This window comes from Callorhinchus milii, unplaced genomic scaffold (assembly GCF_018977255.1).
Source record: "Callorhinchus milii isolate IMCB2004 unplaced genomic scaffold, IMCB_Cmil_1.0 Scaffold3, whole genome shotgun sequence".
Classification (NCBI taxonomy): Eukaryota; Metazoa; Chordata; class Chondrichthyes; order Chimaeriformes; family Callorhinchidae; genus Callorhinchus; species Callorhinchus milii.
Genome location: NW_024704744.1, coordinates 69,149,898 through 69,171,164, shown reverse-complemented (window position 1 = coordinate 69,171,164; position 21,267 = coordinate 69,149,898). Strand labels below are relative to the sequence as shown.

Here is a 21,267-nt window from a genome sequence, read left to right as displayed (position 1 = left end):
TTAAACAGTTGTAGCAATTGTTCTTATCCTGCTGTTAACTTTAGAGTTTTGGATCTTAAACCAAGTTATAAAACATGGATGTTTACTCGAATTGCTAAGTGTGCTGGGCTCCTCTCAGGTGGTGTTGCATTCGTGCAGTTTAAACACCTCAATATTTGATTCAAAAGCTAAGCCTGTGGCTATTTCTGCATAGCCCTAGTGGAAAATTATGAATTGCATAGTTTAATCAAAGGGATAAATGTGTAGGGAAGCCATAGTAAGCACAGGGCGCAGATTGCTTTGGAAAAGAAAACATTTTGAGTAAAAATTGAGCTCCGAACAGCTGGGTTTACTGAAGTTTCACTTGAGCAAGAAATGGGCTTTGTCTTCCAGTTAGCACAACTGGGTCAACACATGGCCATTTACACTGGAGAAAGACATTGGCACATACCAGATCAGGGAATCCATAGATGGGAATAAGAATATAAATATTGTGTAACAAATAATGATCGGTTTAATGGTAATTCATGTAAAATGAAATCCAGTCATTCCTCCGAGTTACACCCTTAGCAACTGAACTTTAGTTAGCCAGAATTGATAGTTTATGTATAGAAAATATATTCCAGCTCAGCAGTAACTTCATAAATAATGAGACCAAAGCTTACAAGGTTCTATTGACTTTATTTGATCATGGGGACATCATTGTCATAAAATATTTGTAAGGATTTTTGGGGGAATAAAGAAAATTTATGAAAACAACCTAGTAAATTCCAAGCTGGAAAATACAGATCTGGCTCTGAGTGACTTTGGTTTGGCAGTATTGCCGATATGTAATGATGCTTCAATGTACTTTTTAAAACTTGACCGGTATAAAAATATTAAATGTGGGAATACTGGAACACAGAATTTTGTCATGGATGTATGTCAGGACTGATGATTTATTGCAATGATGTACTGAATCTGTGGCAAAACTGCAAGACAAAACTGATGCATTGAAGGAGCGGTTGGAGGTTGAGAAATGAAACGACAGACTAACTTTCTGAACAGTGACTTGTCGAGTGTTGCCTCTTAGCCCATCTAGATACTCCAGCAACTGAGCAAAGTACTTATCGGGGACCTTGTCACAATCGTACATGTTCTGTAGAGGCAGGCCTGTCTCGTCTTTTGAAACTTCCTCCTCGTGCCACCTGGTCAGATACTCCAGCACAAGGTCTCCTTCTCTTTGCTAACCCTTCAACTTCTCCCCGCAACTTATTTTCTTCCCTTTTCCTCTCTCTCTTCTGCTTCCTTTTGATTCGTCTCTTTTCTTCAGGAGTAAGTTCCTCTTTGTCCTGGTGATCTCTGTCTGTTGTCCTTAGATCAGGTGGATCTCAATTTAATTTTACAATTGCAGCCACTTGCTAACAATTGAAATGGTTGGGTTGCCAGACACTATTCCGTGTTCTTGAACATGTGGGGAATGCGTGAAAGTTCAAACCATGAACTCACCCAGTATGTGAAATGTGTGTTGCACTTCTTTTCTCTAGGTGAAGTTTAGTGATGGCAAATGCAGATGAGGTCCTAATTTTCCTATAATCTGGAACCATTTGCAATGACTTCTTAAAGTTCAGTGAAGAAACAAAATGCTATATGAGCTGTAAAATAGAACTCTGCTGCTTCAGCTCTCTTCACACATCACATTTGGTGAGGCAGAGGAACTTGCGTTACAATCCCTCATTTGGTACCTGTGTAAACTGAGCCAGTAGTTTGTCAGCAGTTGTTTCATTGTATTCGGTTTCAATAAGCTGTAAAACATTGAAAGTATCCGAGTTGGCAGAATGTGAATTGGCAGAATTTACCAAAAGCTGTCCATTATTATGCTGTTCCACTGGATTTTATATTGTCAATTCAAAACTATGAGGTTACTTAGCAAGTAGCTTCAAATAAAAAAAAGTTGCTGATCAGTCCCAAAAAATGCTGCTAAAAATTTGTTGGAACACTGAATAGTGTGCTTGGCAACCCAACAATTTCAGTTGTTAGCCACTGTAAAATTAAATTGAGGTCCACGTGACCTGAGGACAGCAGACGGGACCTTGATTTAATGACTTAACATCTTATCCAAAGGACCACATCACTGACAGTGAAGCATTCCCCCCTCCCCCTGCCCCGTCATGAACTGCAGTTTCAGCCAAGATTATCAGCACAAGACCCAATATCTGGCATAAACACAGAGGTGAAAGTGTTACCAACTGAGCTAAGATAGCATATTATCATTAGCATTAAATATTCTTCATGACTAGAGTTCAGATATCTTTGATCTTTTAATACTTCAACCTGTAAGTGGTTCACCCAAGTGAGCACACAAATGGTGCATTTATTTGGAAGTCCTTTTGGTATGTGAAATGGAAAATGGTGCTTTGCATCATGGATGTGTTCTGTTGTCTATAAGGTTTGTTGCATCATTTATGGAGGAGTATTTAATAGGGAATTAGATAGGCATGTGGAAAAAGAGCAAGAAATTGGGTTTTAGGATCAGTGGCTTTATTGGACGAACAAGCACGTCCAGTAATGTATCAAGTCATGATGGCTTTTATTTTCACTTTTTAAAATTGCTTACATTTTTTTTCCTGCTCCTTGTGTCCATCAACGTGTATTGCTACTACTCTGAGTAACAATACTTAAGCAGAGGCTTTGTGAATATAGAATAATATACAGTGGAGTAGAGCTAAGTCCGATCCAAGCTTAGAATTCCAGCGCACCATTACCATTCATACAGAAAATTCCTGATCAAAGCACACAATAACTTGGTAGATTAGTTATTCAGTTGTCAGGATTCCACTTCACTGGAAAGCAAATCAACCCTTTCAATGCAATGTGCGTTGCTAGGTTTTCGGGCCACAAGAATGGTTCAGTCACTGACCCTCAAGACTGTTTTGCTCTGTTCAGTATCCATTGGCAGGCTGCCTGTTGAAACCCTGTGCTTCATTGTGGTAGGAAGCGGAAGCGTGAAGGGCTCTCAGAATTCACATTGCTGGCTGGAGTGAAACCTGGCCAGTTGCCAGCCTCATACTTGGTGCCTTATGTTCGGTTTCGGCTAGATTATTGTCCGATAAGAAATTTAAGGAATGTGTCTTCTCACCTTCAGAGTCAAAATACAGAAGCACTGTTGATTCCAGCACAACAGCACCCAAGATAATAGCCTCGTGATTGTCAAAGGGTGGATGAGATATACCAATTACCTTGCTACAATACACCTGCTGAAACACCCAGCAGAATTGTCTCTCTAACTCACATAAATCCATTATCTCTTAAACTGCCAGAGGTGTAGCAACCACTAGCCTGCACTAGCAATAAACTATTTAAAGGATTTAGATTCTATGCTACTCCTTCAATGTGACATTAAACTAGCGGTTTAGTGAAATCAACAATGCTTATGCAATTGATGACCTTTCACATTGTGCAGTATTTATTTAAATTTAAAAGGGCACGTATTTTCATTATTTATAAATGTAATGAATATTTTTCATCATTATATTGGGTTGGTGTTTGTGGCTATGTGTACGTACGCCCAACATAAAAATGCTAACAAAGATGAAATGCTGCTTGAAAAGCTCTGCAATGTTGTGGAATTATTGGTACTGAAATATGGATCCAATTTAAAGTTTTTCCTCTTTTTTAAAAAGGTGCAATTTGAGTTGGTATTTACATTTTTTTTAAAAATTGTTATTGCAATACTGGAATATAAGNTTTTTTTACATGTGTAAAGTTTCTATCCTAGAATTTATTTCCCCTTTAAGCACTTCGTCATATTCAATTGAGCACAATTGCTGCAGTCAGTTTTCTGCCTGTAGAAACATAGCACTTTGTGACTTGAGGCACCAGCTTGAATCGTTCTGGGAGGTGACTTCCACCATTGCAAACAATAGAAGGTTTGATTTGTGACTTTTTGCCTGAAGAAACATTCATTTCATCATAATGGTGGGCCAGATATTTAAACAAAATGTGCTGCGTAACTGACTAGGACATTACTGGGAGAATATTTTTCACAGTGAACTGAGCTGGGATGTGTCCAGCTATGTGGCTCTACTTTAATAAACATCTGGGTGCATCCCAGCTGTACATGTTGTGCTTAAAAGTATTTGATCGCTTAATTAGTTGGTCCCTTAATATAGAGCACAGATGCACCTTGAAGTCTGTCTGTTAACCTTTTAATATGTATCCTCGCAAACCATTCTCTGGTTCTGGCAACAAAACTGGAATAGAAAAGTGTATATGGGGGCATGCTGCCCTCTGTCAATAGAAGTTAGCATTGCAGGTCCTTTTAACTCGATGAAGATAAGCAATTTCAAGTATTGTCTGTGTTAATATTTTAACATTATTGAAAACATTCATATGTCTTGCATCAAAGAGAATTTTGATATGCTTAAAAATGCAATTATTTGTTAAAAGTATTTTTCACTGCAGTAGAAAATTAGTTATCGGCTCACCAATTATCCACATGACTGTTTATCTACATTCTTCGGATGAGACATTAAACCAACTGTCTGCATGTTCAGATGAACGTTATTGGCACTATTTGAAAAAAGAAGAGAGTTTTCTCAGGGTCCTGGCCAACAATCCATTTCACTCCATTTCACAGTAAGGAGAAGAGAAGCAAATGGAGCAGATTAATAATTGCATCAGTAAGATTAAAAATGTTTTGTGCATGATCTTTCTTTAAAACTCATGACATATGGAATGTAGATTGAATTCATAATCTAGTATAATATCAATATATTTAATGTGTGGAAATGAAATGATTTACAAGACTGTACTTCGACTTACACAGTTTAACTTTTTCTAGTTTTGTTACTTGAGAAGATTGAAAATGACGACATTGCTAACAAAACTTTGAAGATCACAGACTTTGGCTTAGCAAGGGAGTGGCATAAAACAACCAAAATGAGTGCAGCAGGAACCTATGCTTGGATGGCTCCAGAGGTTATCAAGTCGTCCTTGTTTTCCAAAGGCAGTGATGTTTGGAGGTAGGCATGACTTTGAACTATTTGCTAATCCAGAGCCATGGATAATGTTTACTATAATCCTGGTGTGTTATTTAGGAAGCTAATTTTTGGGGATAGTCATTTTGGTTATTGCAGTGCATTTCTTTTTCTGCTTTTCAACTAAAAGTGTAAAACCTACTTTTATTGCATGTGTTACTACTAACGGTACTAGAGCCAGGGATTCTTCCCACTCAGCTCCTATTAACAAAGCCCAAATAGGTAGGGGTGGTCCTAGCTGGACCAGCAATGGAAAGCTTGCCAGACAATGCTCTGAATGACAAGCTATGTGGTTTTAGCTGTTTAGACTCCAGTAGTACTGACACACATTCTGGGTTCCCCAAGTCTTGGGTCTTGCCAACCTGCACCTACAACTCTCCAGAATTAGGAAGCAGCATTCCCTCCAGGGAGAGAGTGCGCATTCCATCCCAACAAATATCACTGGAATTTCCATGTATAAGTAAGATGTACAGAACTCTGTTTGGCTTGGATACTTTTAAGCATGGTGATGGGTTTCCACATGTGTCAGACACCAGCTGATCAAAAAAAAGACTGGGAGTAATTTTGTCTTGTTTGTGCTTATAATATTACACATTGGTTGGCTGAGTCAAGTCAGAAGATAGGTTGATAATCAAACTAAATTATTGAAACAACTAAAGGAAGACTTTGTGCATAATGAAAGGTGGAACCAAGTTTGATCTTACAACTTGCTGCTTTTACTCTCTTTGTATTCAGCTATGGAGTGCTGTTGTGGGAGCTGTTGACAGGAGAAGTTCCTTATCGTGGGATCGATGGTCTTGCAGTCGCATATGGAGTTGCTGTGAATAAATTAACGCTTCCTATTCCATCGACGTGTCCTGAACCGTTCACCAAACTAATGGAAGGTAAGCGGGTCCTTTCCTTAACCCTTTTAAGTGATTTGTTTTGTGCTTACTAAGATGAGGAATGTTGATGCTGAGAAATGGGATACTTTCTCATTGTAATACAGCATCAACATCACTCCCAGATCCTCTCTAATGTGAAATATTTCCTTATTTAGTTTCTGTGAGTAATACCGGGGGAGTGCTGCATTGTCAGAAGAACCATCCTTTGGATAAGATGTTAGATTGATGTCCAATTTGCCTTTTCAGGTGGTTGTTAAAGATCCCATGATAAAACCAGAGACATTTAAAACACAGAAGGCCATTCAGCTCATCATGTCTTTACTGACTCTTTGAAAAATTAATCCTTTCATCCCTATTTACCTGCTTTTTCTCCATCGCCCCCATCAAATTATTCCTTTTCAGATATCTATCTCGTTCCCTTCTGAAAGCTAATGTGGATCTTGCCTTGACCACCACATCTAGCAGAGCATTCCACATCCATAAACACGCTTATAACAATGGTATGGAAATACATCTGCTGGAGGGAGTAGTTGAAGAAAAAATTACATTCCTTTTGATTGGTTTCAGGTGCCAGCAGCACAGGACCAGTCTGGAAACAAAATGACTGATACCTGACCTCAGCCACATTAGCAGAAGTCACTAGTTGACATCAATTTTTGGATGAAATGTTAAAACCAGGTCTCATCTGCTGTTAAAGATTCCATCGCATAATTTAAAAAAGGAGATGCTCGCAGTCCTCTGGCCAACAATTCTCTCAATTTTTCATTCACCTACTGAATATTCATTAAATCTTGCTTGCATAAATGAATTGTATTTGTTTATAAAAGCAGTCGTTACTTGACGGTAATTATGTGTGAAGCACTTTAATGTTGTGACATGATGAGGTGCAATAAAAAAAATCTTTGCACTACTTCATTATGGTTGAGTGAGAGTTGAAAAGTTCAAATTTAGGTTATCTGTTATTAACCTCAGCTAAATGTATTCAGTGTCAGAAATTAATATTTGAATGCAACATACCTATAGTCATATAATTTTCATGTTCTGAATCTTAATGTAAAAGCCTTCTTATTTCAACTGTAGCAATTTAACAGATTTGCTTCTTGATGTTTTTGTTGACCTGGGTAGGAAAAAAAAATCTTCAGATAATGTTCTTACAGTTTTGCAACATCAAAGACTTCCTTCTTCCATTGTAAATGCATTGAAAGGCAAATTGGTTTATTGCACTCGGCAATAGAATTGATTCTATTGCTGGTTAAAATAATCCAGATGGATTACTTTGAAGATTTTGAAGAATAGAAGTGCAGATGAAAGATAGTTTAAAACTTGTAATGATTGCTGTTTAAATTCCAGCAAGTACTTTTAATCATTAGCCACAAAAATGGTCTTATAAAAATCAAACTTGATTTTGCATAGTCAAAACATCAATATTACACTCTTATGGATTGGAAATGATATATGTTGAGTTCTGATGAAGGATCATGCTTGAAAGGATCATTATAAGGGCTAGTATGGCTCACTTGGCAGAGCTCTTACCTCTGGGGCAGAAGGCTGTGAGTTCAAGCCCCACATCACGACTTGAGCTCATAGCCATTGTTGGAGAATCAGAACTTCATATGAAATGTTAAACTGAGGTCCTACCTGGGGAGGAGTCCAATAAGTATGTGATAGAGGAAAAGATACGTTTCTATGAGCACTCCAAATAACTCATCCAAATGCAAGCGGCATAGATTAGTATCTCTTTCCCTGAAGCTATAGTAGGAACTTCTATAAACACACAGCTCAAATTTTCTTCACTATCTCAAACCACTGTTTACATAAAAGCTCGGGTATTTTACAGAATGAGCAGCATGATTATACTTGGGCTTACTGGATAGCCCTTGAAAGAAAACTAAAATCTGTATAATTGCAATAATAAAATTCTCATGTACTTTTGTTAGTGTACAGTTATTTTGTGTTGAAATTTTACCTACCTAATGAGTACCAAGGTTTCGGACTAAAATCACCATGCATGTTTCAGAGTGCTGGGATCAGGATCCTCACCTTCGTCCGACTTTCGCTACCATTTTGGAGCAACTCACTGCTATTGAGGAAACGGTCATGATCGATATGCCCCAAGAGTCCTTTCACTCCATGCAAGATGATTGGAAGATGGAAATACAGCAGATGTTCAATGAGCTCAGGACAAAAGAAAAAGTAAGTTGATTTGCTTAATTGAATAACCTGATTTAGGTTTTAGAGATTTAAATTTGCAAGTTTGCCTTGGCAGCAATGTCTTGATTCATTCTGTATCCAGTTGCTGTGCTCGTACTTCCCCCAGACAGATTAAGTATTATTGATTTTATTAGTTAAAGGTAAGAATAAAAGGTTGGTTATGATGAATCTTGTATAGTTCATTAAACTGAAATCTATAAGGCTTGTAATATTACAAGGTTTGGGATCCTGCACTTCTTCAATTTTGACATCTCAGCAACACTAATACCCTTGGTTCAGATTGTGAAACACTGCTTACTTTGAGTCAGTGGATTGGGAGGATTCTGAGCCAAGGGTATTATGTTTTCAAAGCAACTGTGATGTTGATTTTTTTATTTATACTCCTTTCCTTAGGAGTAAAATAAAGGGATTCACGAGAGAAAGCTCCTTTAAGCTACACCTGTTGTCTGCAGTCTTCTCCTTCCCAAGTTTTATAAATGGCACTCTCCCATTTCCGATGTGTACAACGCCTAACATCCAACCGCAAAATTGATTTTTATGAAATTGATTTAGCATGGTATTCTCCAAATACCAAATTTTAGAATAAGGCGGTTGACACCAGAAGACTTTAAGAAACAAGATCACCAATAGATTTACCCATAATCAATTCATTTTACATTATATTCTGTGAAACGCTTTAGACGTCTCAATGATGTGATAAGGCCCTATATCAAACACAAGGATGATTATTATTATTATTATTATTGGGATGGGAAAATGCCCATCAGCCCATTTGATTTCAGTCTTCCAGAATACCCACCCTACAATCTTCCCATAGCAGCAGCAAGCAATTTCTTAAAGGAATACTCTCATGCCAATGTTCTGAAACCTCAACCCAACCGCGATGGAGTCAAATTAAAAGTGTTTATGCCATCTAATAAATATTCCTGGTGTGCGTCCTGAAATTGCCCTGCATAACCTTGAGCCCTCTTGCCTTGCTGGCTTGGCATATTTGAAACTATGATTCAACTTCTGAATCTCATTTAGTATATACCTCTATGAGTCTGGAATGTATTGCCTGAAACTGTGGTGGAAGCCGATTCGATAACAACATTTAAGAGAGAAGTAGATAATTATTTGGGAAGGACAAGTTTGCAGGACCATGGGGAGGTGGGGGGGGGGGTGGGTTGGGATTGAATTGGATAGCTCTTTTCAAAGAGCCTGCAAAGACACGATGGGCCGAATGGCCCTTTCTGTGCTGTATAATTCTATGAGACCTTCTGTGAGACTTTTTTGAAGGCTGAAGAACACAGTAGAATATGTTTTCTTGAATGATATCAAAAAAAGGACCTCTTCATTCGAACCTCTCTCGTAATAACTAATATGGATGCAATTTAATGAAGTTGTGGTTGAAAATGAACCCAAGGCAGCATTCACATCTGTAAAAATATTAAGTGCTGCCAATGACTTGTACTTAGGCATTGGAATATCACTCTTTAAGACTGTTTTGGACTTTCCAGACTTTTCAGCATTATCCTGTTTAATTCACAGGAGTTGCGATCACGGGAAGAGGAGCTTACAAGAGCAGTGTTGCAGCAGAAGTCGCAGGAGGAGTTACTGAAGCGTAGGGAGCAGCAGCTGGCAGAACGAGAGATTGATGTCTTGGAACGTGAGCTAAACATTCTCATCTTTCAGCTAAACCAAGAGAAGCCAAAAGTGAAGAAACGGAAAGGCAAATTCAAGCGAAGTCGACTAAAGTTAAAAGATGGGAACCGAATCAGCTTACCTTCAGGTAAGACTTAGCAAGTAGGAGAAATGTACATCATGGACTAAACTGACATTTCAATATGTGTAGATATGCAATAAACATTTGATGCCTGCTGATGAATTTGCTGTTTTGTTCTGCCTCTGTCCATGCAGAGCTCCTGAGGGATTTTTCTCAGTACAAAACTTGCATAAGATGCAGATGAAATTTAACTCCCACTATAGTATGGAGGAAACCCTAATTTGAAGAATACTTGTAACAAACGTATAAAGGAGAACTAAACCTCCCGATGATAAATGGTAAAGGTTGCGTGCTCATGTTTTAACAAATGTCATTCAGAACTAAATTGTCCTTGTGCTCCAAAAACAGTTCTGGAGGATAGGAGATGTGAGTTGTTGAGCAGTTGTTTCTCAGTGGCTCTGTGTTTATCTTTGTTAATATTCATAGTACAGTAAAGTGTTGTTTCACTTTTGTAATCTTGACACCTGGCCTGGTTGCACTAACTATGGAAACTGATTCCATTGTAATGGAGAGACGATTATTTAAATTGAAACTGATTCAGAACCCCTTCTTTTAAAGGATTTTGTACTTTCCCTTCTAATCTCTAATCGAGATGCGAACCACTTCACAGGTTTCTCAACGAATTTATACTGGTTACTGAGAATTGTACACGAGCAGCCCAGAAATGTGTTCTCTTCTTTCAGTGGGATAAAAGCTGCAAGGCTCAATTTGACATATATCTATAGTAGTACAGTGGTGATAGCAAACTTGTCCCACTCCATACACAGCAGATTAAGCTCGAGTAAAATACATTCATATATTTTACGGTGCTGAATCCAAACTCTTTAGAGTTGGGAAGTGGGCTACTTGGAGGGAGTGATATTCTATGGCAAAAAACTTTCAAAAGTGGATATAATCGCCCAGTTTTTCCAGAAAACAATACATCAGATATTACTTTTCAAACAAAATGTCAGATATTGTTTTTTTAAAAAGCAGCTGCATTCTGCAAGTAGACTCACTCTTTATCATAACCTCATATATAAAGAGTTCATTGTGTGATTTTTAAATTGTTACAGATTTTCAGCACAAGATCACTGTGCAAGCGTCTCCTACTCTGGAAAAGAGGAAAAGCTTAAATGGCAGCAGTTGTAGTCCGCCAAGTAGCCCAACCATCATCCCACGACTCAGAGCCATCCAGCGTAAGTGGAATTAATTTCCGTTCTTTTATGCTTTACTGTGGAATGAGTCATTGGAACTGCTGAGCACCTGGCAAAATATTATAAAACAGTGATGGAACCTTACTCTTCATTCATTTAACTAGGATTCGTCATTGAGGCAGGGAGAGAAAAAATATCACCTGCTTGGACATTTCAGTTACATTATATTTCCAGATTGATTTTATGTGTGTGTGTAAAGTCTCATTCTTAATCTTTTGCCACCACTATTCATTGATGCTGCACACCAGATTGCTGAGCATTTTTAGAGGTGATTTTACCTCCTTTGTGGATATGTGGGAATAATCCTTAAAATCGTAGAATATTGCAGCACAGAAAGAGGCCACTCAGCCCATCGTGATTGTGCCGGCTCTTTGGAAGAGCTACAACAACAACAAAATTACATTTATAGAAGGCATTTCACTTCGGGAGGACGTCCCCAAGCGCTGAACAGTTAGGTGTCGGGGCCCGAGCATGGGGGAGGGGTGGTGTAGAGGTGAGGGAAGGAAGAGAGATGGGAGGGAGACCAAAGGCACGGTCGAAGAAGAGGGTCTTGAGACCGATATTGAAGGAGACAAGGGAGGAAGTGAGGCGAAGGGACCGTGGGATGGAGTTCCAGAGTGTTGGGACAGAGAGGCTGAAAGCCCGGTCACCGATGGTAGGGCGGGTCGGGCGGGAGACATGAAGCATGCCGGAGCCTGATGAACGGAGAGCGCGAGCAGGTTGGTAGGGAGTCAGCAGGTCAGAGAGATAGGAGGGGGCAAGGCCATGGATGGCCTTAAAGGTGAGGACAAGGATCTTGAACTCGATCCTCTGGTGGATGGAGAGCCAGTGGAGACGGGCGAGGGTGGGAGTGATGGGGTCCCGAAGCCTGGTGCGTGAGAATACACGAGCTACCTACCCAGTTAGTCCGACTCTCCCGTACTATCCCCATATCTTTGCAAATTATTCTTCAAGTACATATCCAATTCCCTTTTGAAAGTTGTTATTGAATCTGTTTCCACCACCCTTTCATGCAGTGCATTACTGAAACAACTCTGTGCAAAAAAAAATTCTCCTCATCTCCTCCCTGGTTCTTTTGCCAATTATGTTGAATCTAATTACCCTGGTTACTGGCCCACCTGACAGTGGAAATAGTTTCTCTTATTTACTCTTATCAAAACCCCTCATAATTTTGAACACCTCTATTAAATCTCCCCTTAATCATTTCTGCTCAAAGGAGAACAATCCCATCTTTTCCACTCTCTCCTCATAACTCAAGTCTCTCATCCCTGGTACCATTTTGGTAAATCTCCTCTGCACCCTCTCAAGGTCTTGATATCCTTCCTAAAGTGTGGTGCCGAGAATTGGACACAGTACTCCAGCTGAGCAGGTTTAGCAGAATTTCCTTGGTTTTGAACTCTATGCCTCTGTTTATAAATCCAAGGATTCCATATGCATTTTTAAACAGCTCCATCAACCTGTCCTGCCATCTTCAAAGACTTGTGTATGTGAACTCCCAAGTCTCTCTGCTCCTGTACTTCCTTTAAACTTGTACCATTTATTGAATGTTGCCTCTCCTCATTCTTCCTCCCAAAATGCATCACCTCACAGTTCTCTGCATTAAACTTCATCTACCATGTGTCGGGCCATTTCACCAGTCTGTCTATGTCTTCCTGCAGTCTGCTACCATCCTCCTCACTGTTTACTATGTTTCCAAGTTTTGTGTCAAAAAGCGTTTGCTCAGTAATAAACTACTATTGATGTAAAGAGTCCAGTCAATCTGTCATTGGTTTTACATTTTTAAAGTAAAACTTGGAAGATTTAGTCACTTGCTTTACAGGGGTGACCTAGCAGCATTTCCTCCATTAGTGATTGAATTGTGAGCAAAACGGCTCGTGTGATGGAAGCTAATTGTAAATGTTAATAGTACACAGAAAGAAGATTGAATGTTCTAGTTGTACTGAATTAGTGGTGAGTGAAAGGCCTTCTTTCACTGCACAAAATTATTGCATTAACTTGGGCAGAGTCTTGTTTAACTCCAGTACGCTGAATATTAAGCTTGTGTTTTATTTTCTCCTTCACTAAGCTTTCATTTATCCGCCTCCTGACGGTTTGACTCTTACTACTGGAATGTAGTGCCAGTTGCCGGCTGATGTATATCCATAGTGGCCATTTTTAAATGCATGAACTTTGACTGGGAGTGTCAGTGGGCACTCGCCTCACAAGCGAGAGACCTGGGTTCAATTCCAGCCAGGGCAAAACCTTGGGCAAATTTCCTTACTCCACACACCTGATAATAATCCCTCAAGAAAAAAAACAATAATAATCTGGTCACTTCAATCCATGACTGTTTGTGGGACACTGCTGTGCGCAATTGGCTGCCCTGTTTCGCCCACAAAAATGCAGTCAATTTATTTTACAGTATATTCTGTGAAGCACTTCGAGACGTCTAGAAGAGAATCTACGGGAATCTAAAGGAATTTGAATTAAGGAATCTTGTTAAATGCTATAATTAGACCATATAACTGAAGCAGATACTAGTTTTTAATCTGCCAAACCTTTTTAAAAAATGTTAATAGGCTCTTAAGAGTACAGTGCAATACAAATTTACATTTATATAGTGTCTCGCTTAATAAAATAACAACAATTTTTGCATTTGATACAGAACCTTATTTGATAAGTGCTCAGAGACACTAAGGGCGCTATATAAATGCAAGTTGTTCTCACATCAAAGCACTTCACAGGATAAACTGTAAAGTGTGAGACTGTAAAATGGTATATTTTGTGGGTGAAACGCAGCAGTTAATATGCACACAGCAATGTCCCACAAACAACCATGCAGTGAATGACCAACTTCCTGCACATTCAGTGAATGCAGAAGCACTCACACCGTTTCAAGGCTGGTTGGAAGTTTAAGGATCTCAACTATTGCCTTATAATGGGGCTCTACTATATTGTGTATGGTACATGGTTAAGTTAGGGAAAAGAGTAGAATAGAATTGAGGCAGTATTTATGCATTCTGCAGAGGCATTTACAAATGATTTGTAACTTGGGAGTGCTCATTCAGTGAAGAGGGGAAGAAAATAATGTACAAGACTGAGTTGTATTTTAAAATAGAGAATTCAATTCATCTTATAAGTAATAATATGCTTAATTTAGAACGAGCTGAAAGTGTTTATTATCAATGAGATGCATTTCTAAGTAAAGAAATTAATCTGCCCATTCAATGATGATGCTAAAAAGGATCACATGCAATTCATTAAAAGCCACAGCTGTTTGTTTTCACTTTCCTTAGTGAGTTCCAAAACTGATGCAGCCAATTCCAATGGCCACCGGAACAGTATATATGTATACCAACAAGATGTGGATATCGCAAGTGAATATACCAGCAAACCCCCTAGTAGAGCTAAGACAAAAGGCAAGATCTTTGTGTTAAATCCTCAGCGGATGTTAAAGACTCCTTATACTCCTTAATGCACTGTTCAGTGGTATAATTCAAACCAATTCCATCACTTACATTACTTAGATTAAGGCATTCTAACACCAGTGCGTGTGGTTTTAGGAGGCACCTTTGTCATAAAATAAGATTTTAATGAGCTTTCAATTGCTGGATGCCCAATAGTGTCAATGGTGCATGTTGGACTGAAAGCTTTGACTTTGACACATTTGTTTTCCTTTTGTGAACTTTCACCAATAGTCAGTCCAGTGTTCTCTGCCTCAGGGAAGTGAGTTGTAAGAATTGGCTGATCAATAAGCTACCATTTGGCTGTTGAGAAATCCATAATTTGTACTAAAATGCTCTCCCACCTCTGGATTGTCTAAAGTTTTAATTGGAAAGGGGAAAATAGGATGAAAAACAAGCATTTCAGCAAGTTTAAGTTATAAAGTTATTTTAAATGTTTTCTTTGGGTTTTCTCTCTTATATACTACATCTGATGTATATTCTTTTAAAAAAGCTCTCTTTTCTCTTTCATTACACTAGCTAGTGATAATCTAAATTACTAGGGTTAGAGAGTGAAAATCAGCCATTGTTTCCCCTTCTGATCACTAAGTAGAGATATACTAGTTTGTTTATGTGAATGTTGGATGCTGACAGGTTTAGCTGTGATATCTCCCAGTGGTTGAGTCACCTGCTGTTACTCACTGTCAAGGATCACAAATCTTGAGAAAGGTACCAGAAGGAAATTGTGGGACTATATCCCAGTAAAATAGAAAATAATAAATCACACAACTTAAAGCGAGTGGAGAATTTAGAAGAGAAAACTGGCTAAAAAAAAACAAGCTTGTATTGCCTTCCATAATAACACATAAGGTGTTGAATGAAAATCTACAAAAGTGGTGTATTGCACTTCTGATGGTACACAATCTATACACACAGTCACCACTCAACAGTTCATTGAAAACTAAATCTACCTATTCTCAGGTGTCTGTTAATTGACAAACTGACCCATCTTCAGTGGGTTTGACTGCTATTGCAACATTGGCTTGCTGCTGGGAATTGGCGGATTATGCTCTTTAGCTTTCAGGTCTGTATAGAAAAATAATAGAAGCATTGACTTCTGAAGTTTTCTGCTGGGATTTCATGGCTTTATAACCACTGGTGCTTTCTATATAAATTGGCTTAAACTGGCTGGCACTTTTTCCACTGTTGCACTTTGATTAAAATCCTGCTGATTGTCACTACACCCTCCAGGTATGCAGCATTTTTTAAAAAAAAGCCTTTGTCAATCACTGGTAATTTGAATTTGCTTGTTATTCTGATTCATGACTGTTCTGACTTTATTTTACACAGTGACCCTTGATGAAAGTAATAGAACCTGGGGAAAAAGCACTGTCTACCGGCATGAAGACTATGACGAAGACGTCCAGAAAGCTTGTAAGAAGAAAGGTCGAACTTGGGGTCCTAGTTCTATGCAAACCAGGGAACGTGCCAGTTGTGAAGAAAGGTAGGATTCCAGCTGAAGGTATTGGTACTGGACGGTGACCTGTGATTTCTTATGAATTCTCTTCACCCCAGGGCTTCTTCGCCTCTCTCTCTTCATCCTCTGGGCTCTTTGTCTCTCTATTCATCCACAGGGCTCCTTGCCTCAAATTGCTAGAGACAATATATTTTATATGGCAGCAGCCTTTCACCCAAGTGACCGATTTGACAAAGGGTGTCATTAGGTGTTTGAGAGTATCATACATTAGGGCTCAAACCTGAGACCTTTCTGGTCTGTCTATCCCATGACGGCACCATTTACCAGTGTCTTTTTTTTACCTACTAGACCAACAAAAGAGTTCCTTGTGCAATCTAACATGCGGGGATATTTGAAGAAAATGGTTAAGTCAGTCATTCTGTGCAATGTGGTAGGTCAAATAGTTGACATGTTAATTTAATAAGACTAGCGTTAATAAATTGAACTGAGGTTTGACAGATATGCTGATCTAATGAGGGAGAAAAGCAAATAAGAAAAGTATTTTTAGTTGCAAAGTGTAATTCAGTTATAAAGACACTTAATGTGGTTTGAAAATACTTTGCTAAGTATGTTTTATTGAGAGATGGATATTACCTAGTAACTATGGATGTATTTTATTGAATATTTTTGCTCTTGTCCCATTCCATTGCTAATGTGCCATATTCTGTAATAAAAATCACTGATAGTAGCCTTCTCATTAAAAATTGGAAAAAGCATTGTGCTGAAATCTGACAACAGCTTGTTTTTAAATAACTCACAACTATTGTGCATTGCAATAGTATAGCTATAAAATTAGTAAATAAAAAAAATTCTTAGGCAAATGTCCAAGTGTTCTAAATTGTTCATTAGATTTTTGTGATTTATTGTGCATGTCATTATGTTGATACAATGAAAGGTTTTAAAAATGGGATCAGCTCTTCTGAATCCAGCTCTACGTAGTCAAAATTATTTTTTGTGCTCAATTGAAGTTTTAAAATCTCTTTTAAACATTATTGATTTCTCTGTCAGTGATCCTGATCAAGAGGGAAATGTTGATGTTGAAGAGGAGAGGACCAACAGAGGCCTTCCCACCTTCCTGGTTGCTTTACAAATCCACATTGAATAATTCCCATACACATGTAGATTTACTGAAAATGTCAGCATTGGATGTTAATTTGTATGTAATATATGTAATTCAGTCCCCAGTGCATTGACTTTAAGACCGTGTCCTTGCTTTCAAATGCCTCTAGAGCCTTGCTCCACTCTTATCTCTTTAGTCCTACTCCCCTACCCACCACCTTTGCTCGGGTTAACTCTGGCCTGCTTCATGTTCCCTGTACTCTCTGCTCAGCCGTATGCCCCTGTCCTCTAGAATTCTTCCAAGATTTGTCTGCCTTGTTCCCCCCTCTCTCTTTCTCTCTCTCACTGCTTTCATAACCCATTCCATGGCTGATTATGGGAAACTGCTGTGTGCAAATTGTCTTCCGTGTTTTGCTCACAAAATACATAGTCAATGCACATTACAGGATAGCCTGTGAAGCGCATTGAGATGGCTTGACGATGTGATAAGGTGTTATATCAAATGCAAGGAATATTATTATTAATTTTATAATAATATTGCACAAAAATAATTACAAAACTTTTTTTAATTTTAGGACAAGGCCTTTATCAGATGGAAACAATCCTTGGTCTACAAGTTTACTGAAGACTCCAAATATCCTGTTAACCTCAGTCTTTGCAAATGCTGCAGACCAAGGTATGAATTCTTACCTGGTTGCTCAACAATAAATGCCTTTTATTGATCTTTTCATCTTCCTTGTGGTGTTTCACTCCCTAGTATTTCAGCTAGTATTCTGGAGCAGGAGATGTCTGGATTGTGGTCCTTGACTGCTGGTTCTGCAGGATACAATTTTTTAATAAACTCAAATCTCACACACAGAGCTCACAGTAGCCAGTAGCCCCCAAACTATGGGTCGCAAACTGAGATCTGTAAGTCTTATTGTCATGGGCCCGGAGTTCTAGATGTCCCATTGAGATTGGCATTTGGTGGTGTTTCTGACACGTACTGTAATAAATATTGAATGTGCTGCTAAATTGGCCCCCTTCCAGAGGAGGGGGGGGCCTTCATTTTTAAATCAAATGCAAATGTAAGGATTATTAAATGGCACTTTACCCATTCAAGGTCCCACCATTCTATTATCTAATGTGAGGATTGTCACTATTGGAGTGGTCATCTGATTGCAGTATATTCCTTGTTAGTCTTTGTAACACTATCTGTAACATTCATTGCAACACCACAAACAAATCACATTTGTATAGCGCCTTTCACATCAGGAGGACGTCCCAAGGCGCTGGACTGTCAGGGATTTGGAACCGAGCAGGGAGTTGGGATTGGGTGGATGGAGGGTAGGGAAGTTAGAGGTAGGAGGGTGGTCGAATGCGTGGTTGAAGAGGAGGATCTTGAGACGTGCGGTGAAGGAAGAGAAGGGAGGGAGCATGATGAAGGGATTGTGGAATGGAGTTCCAAAGAATGGGAATATTTGCTTTTAGTTCAGTTATCGGTGCAGGCTGCTGTTAACTTTACTGCCTGTGCAGTTGGTGCTGCAGTAAAACCTGAAATAGTGAACTAACTGACTTATTTATCCACAGGGAGTGCTACTGAGCAAATACGAGCAAGTGAAGACTATGAAAACCGACCAAAGCAGTCCACATTAACTAATCAGGTGTACATTGATCTACCTCTTCGTAAAGATCATCAGGGAGAGGGAGACGGTGGCAGCGAAAGTCAGGAGGAAGCAACACCAGTCAGTTCAGCCAACAGTACTCCACAGATCACTCCCACTAACAGCTTGAAGCGTGTAACACAGAGGAAGAAAACTGATATGGTGTTTTATGGGTGTGCCATGTTGCTTGCATCTGTAGCCTTGGGATTTGACATTCGAGAAGTGAACAAGCTCCAGGCATCAGAGGAAATTGAGGTCAAGGAGGAAAAGAAGAAAAAAGAGGGTATCTTTCAAAGGACAAGTCGATTTCGCAGGAGCACAAGTCCTCCGAGCAGAATGTCAACTAAGAAAGACGATGCAAACATTCCTTCACTAAACTCTCATGCTGTTAATCTCTTGTCAATGTCTTCCATATCTGAATGTAATTCGACACGCTCCTTGCTCCATTCGGACTCTGAGGAATTATCCATTTCTAATATCCCTCCTGGAACTATTATCCAAACTCCAAAAGTCCTGACTGGCAATCCTTTAAAAAGTTCTGTAAATGGGATCCACAATCCAGATGAGTCTCCTTCATCAGACATTGATGCTTCTGTTCCTGTTCCTCATGAAGATCACCAGGCTGTGTCTGAAGAAGGAGATGCTAAACAGAGTGCATGTCACCACAGACGGATGCCATCAGATGGAAGCAAAGCATTAACAGACAGTAAGTGATTGAGGTTTATATTTGTCCTGTTAACTATTATTTTTATCCTTTGTGATGTGAATAAATATCTATGTTTTTCCATTCAACATTTTTATTCAACCATTGACTGTTTTCATTGAAATATTTCTTCCAGCTAATGGATTCACCGACTCCAGCCCACTTAGAGAGTCATCACAATTTCCACGTCTTCCAGATCCCAAATCCATGTACCCAGTTTCTGTGAGACAAAGAACTTCAAAAAGAGATAGTACACCTGAGAGACCCAAGTCTGGGGATATGGTAGCTAGACCTCGACCTTCCTTATCGCGAAACAGAAGAGATCCTTGGAGATTTGTTTCTCGTGCTATCAGCCGAAATGAGTCTCCAGATAGATCAGGAGATGCTACACCTGCAGGTTTTGATGTACTCCTCACTGCCGAGCGTCAAACTAGTTTGCCTTTTGGTGCCTGTTCCCTACTTGACATGGATATGGAAGGCCAAAGCCAGGATGGCACAATACCCCTCTGTAGAAGTGAATCGAAGTCTTCTAGACCAAGTGTCTTTCAACTGGAGAAAGAGTTTCTATCTTAGCACTCACTGCCTTAGGGATAGGACCTGCAAAATTACCTTTTATTTCGGAGAGTGATTTATATGAATGCGAAGGACATTGATATATAAACAGAATGTAAATTTTTAGGTGTGTTGTGATGCTTTTCTACTGTAGACCTATGGGTCTTATTATTAGACTAGCTGAGGAATGTCTCTTGTACAAGGTCTCTGTCCAGATGATATTCATGTTCAGCTGGTTTTGATCTTGATCTTGCACAGAAGGGCTGTTTTTATTACTCCTAGCTCTGACTTTTCAGATTTGGAAAAAGGAGTGCATACAATTGCTGCCAACCTCACGATCAATTACTGCACGAAACTGAAGGATCAGTTTTGCACGAAGCCCATGGTATATTGCACTTTGATTATTACGCAGCAACAAAATTTCATCTGAGGTAAAGCTGGTTGTGATTTTTATATTGAATTTGTAACTGATCGGATTTTAGTTTTCCACCTAAAGAAACTTGGTTAAACTTCATGGGTTGAATCCTATTGTGGCTTAAGAATATTCACTTTCTCTCGCTCTTTAAATTCATGTAATGGAAGTTGCATTATTCCCCAGTTGAATCTGCATTTTCCCCGCATTGCTTCAAACCAGTTCTATACAGAGATGATATCCCAATTACTGCTGTTAAAATTGATTTCTTCCCAAATATCAAAAGCTATTTCCTGCTCAAAGGTTTTATGGACTTATTTTTATGGACTTATTCTTTGTAATTATGATATTTTACAAAAGTGTATGGTGCAAAATGTTTTTTCAATTAGCACTAAATCTTAATTAGGGAATCTATCAATCTGATTGAATGTTTTGTTGCAATTGCACAGATATCTTGTAAAGTTTTTAGTATGGAGGAAAATGAATTGTTTTTGAAACTCAGTAAAAAATTACAGTAAGGATAACCTACTACTTAGATCTGAAATTTTAATGTAATATCAATGTTTGTTTCTGAAATGATTCAAAATAAGGATTTATTGAAATTGTATAATTCGTACTCCTGGGGTCAATGATTCATTATTCTTCAGGTGCGTTTTTTTTAAAAATCTGGGAAGAGATTGAAAGGGAAAGAATCTTAAGCTACATATAGATTATAAATCTTGCACCTTCCAAGTTTCTGAAAATATATCTGCATTTTTATTCTGGAAAAACATGATCATTTAATATTAGTCACTTGATGAAATTCAGTCTGTTCTGCTGTATGCCCCTCACACTTTTTGAAGAGTAAGAAGAGCTATGAAGTCATACACTGGAAACTGTACAGGATTACGTCTAAACCTTTGGCTTC

At 38.8% G+C, this 21,267-nt stretch overlaps 1 protein-coding gene across 1 annotated transcript in view; it reads left to right on the top strand.

Annotated features, from left to right (window-relative positions):
• Positions 1-20,612, top strand: part of map3k21 (mitogen-activated protein kinase kinase kinase 21) — a 45,025-nt gene extending 24,413 nt beyond the window's left edge. Inside the window, exons 2-10 of the mRNA XM_007894453.2 lie at positions 4,802-4,982; positions 5,733-5,881; positions 7,899-8,074; positions 9,623-9,863; positions 10,913-11,035; positions 15,826-15,979; positions 17,626-17,726; positions 18,620-19,399; positions 19,533-20,612. Of these exons, the coding sequence (XP_007892644.2) occupies positions 4,802-4,982; positions 5,733-5,881; positions 7,899-8,074; positions 9,623-9,863; positions 10,913-11,035; positions 15,826-15,979; positions 17,626-17,726; positions 18,620-19,399; positions 19,533-19,969 (2,342 nt within the window). The 3' untranslated portion in view covers positions 19,970-20,612. The remainder of the gene's footprint in view (positions 1-4,801; positions 4,983-5,732; positions 5,882-7,898; positions 8,075-9,622; positions 9,864-10,912; positions 11,036-15,825; positions 15,980-17,625; positions 17,727-18,619; positions 19,400-19,532) is intronic.
• The last annotated feature ends 655 nt before the right edge of the window (positions 20,613-21,267 follow it).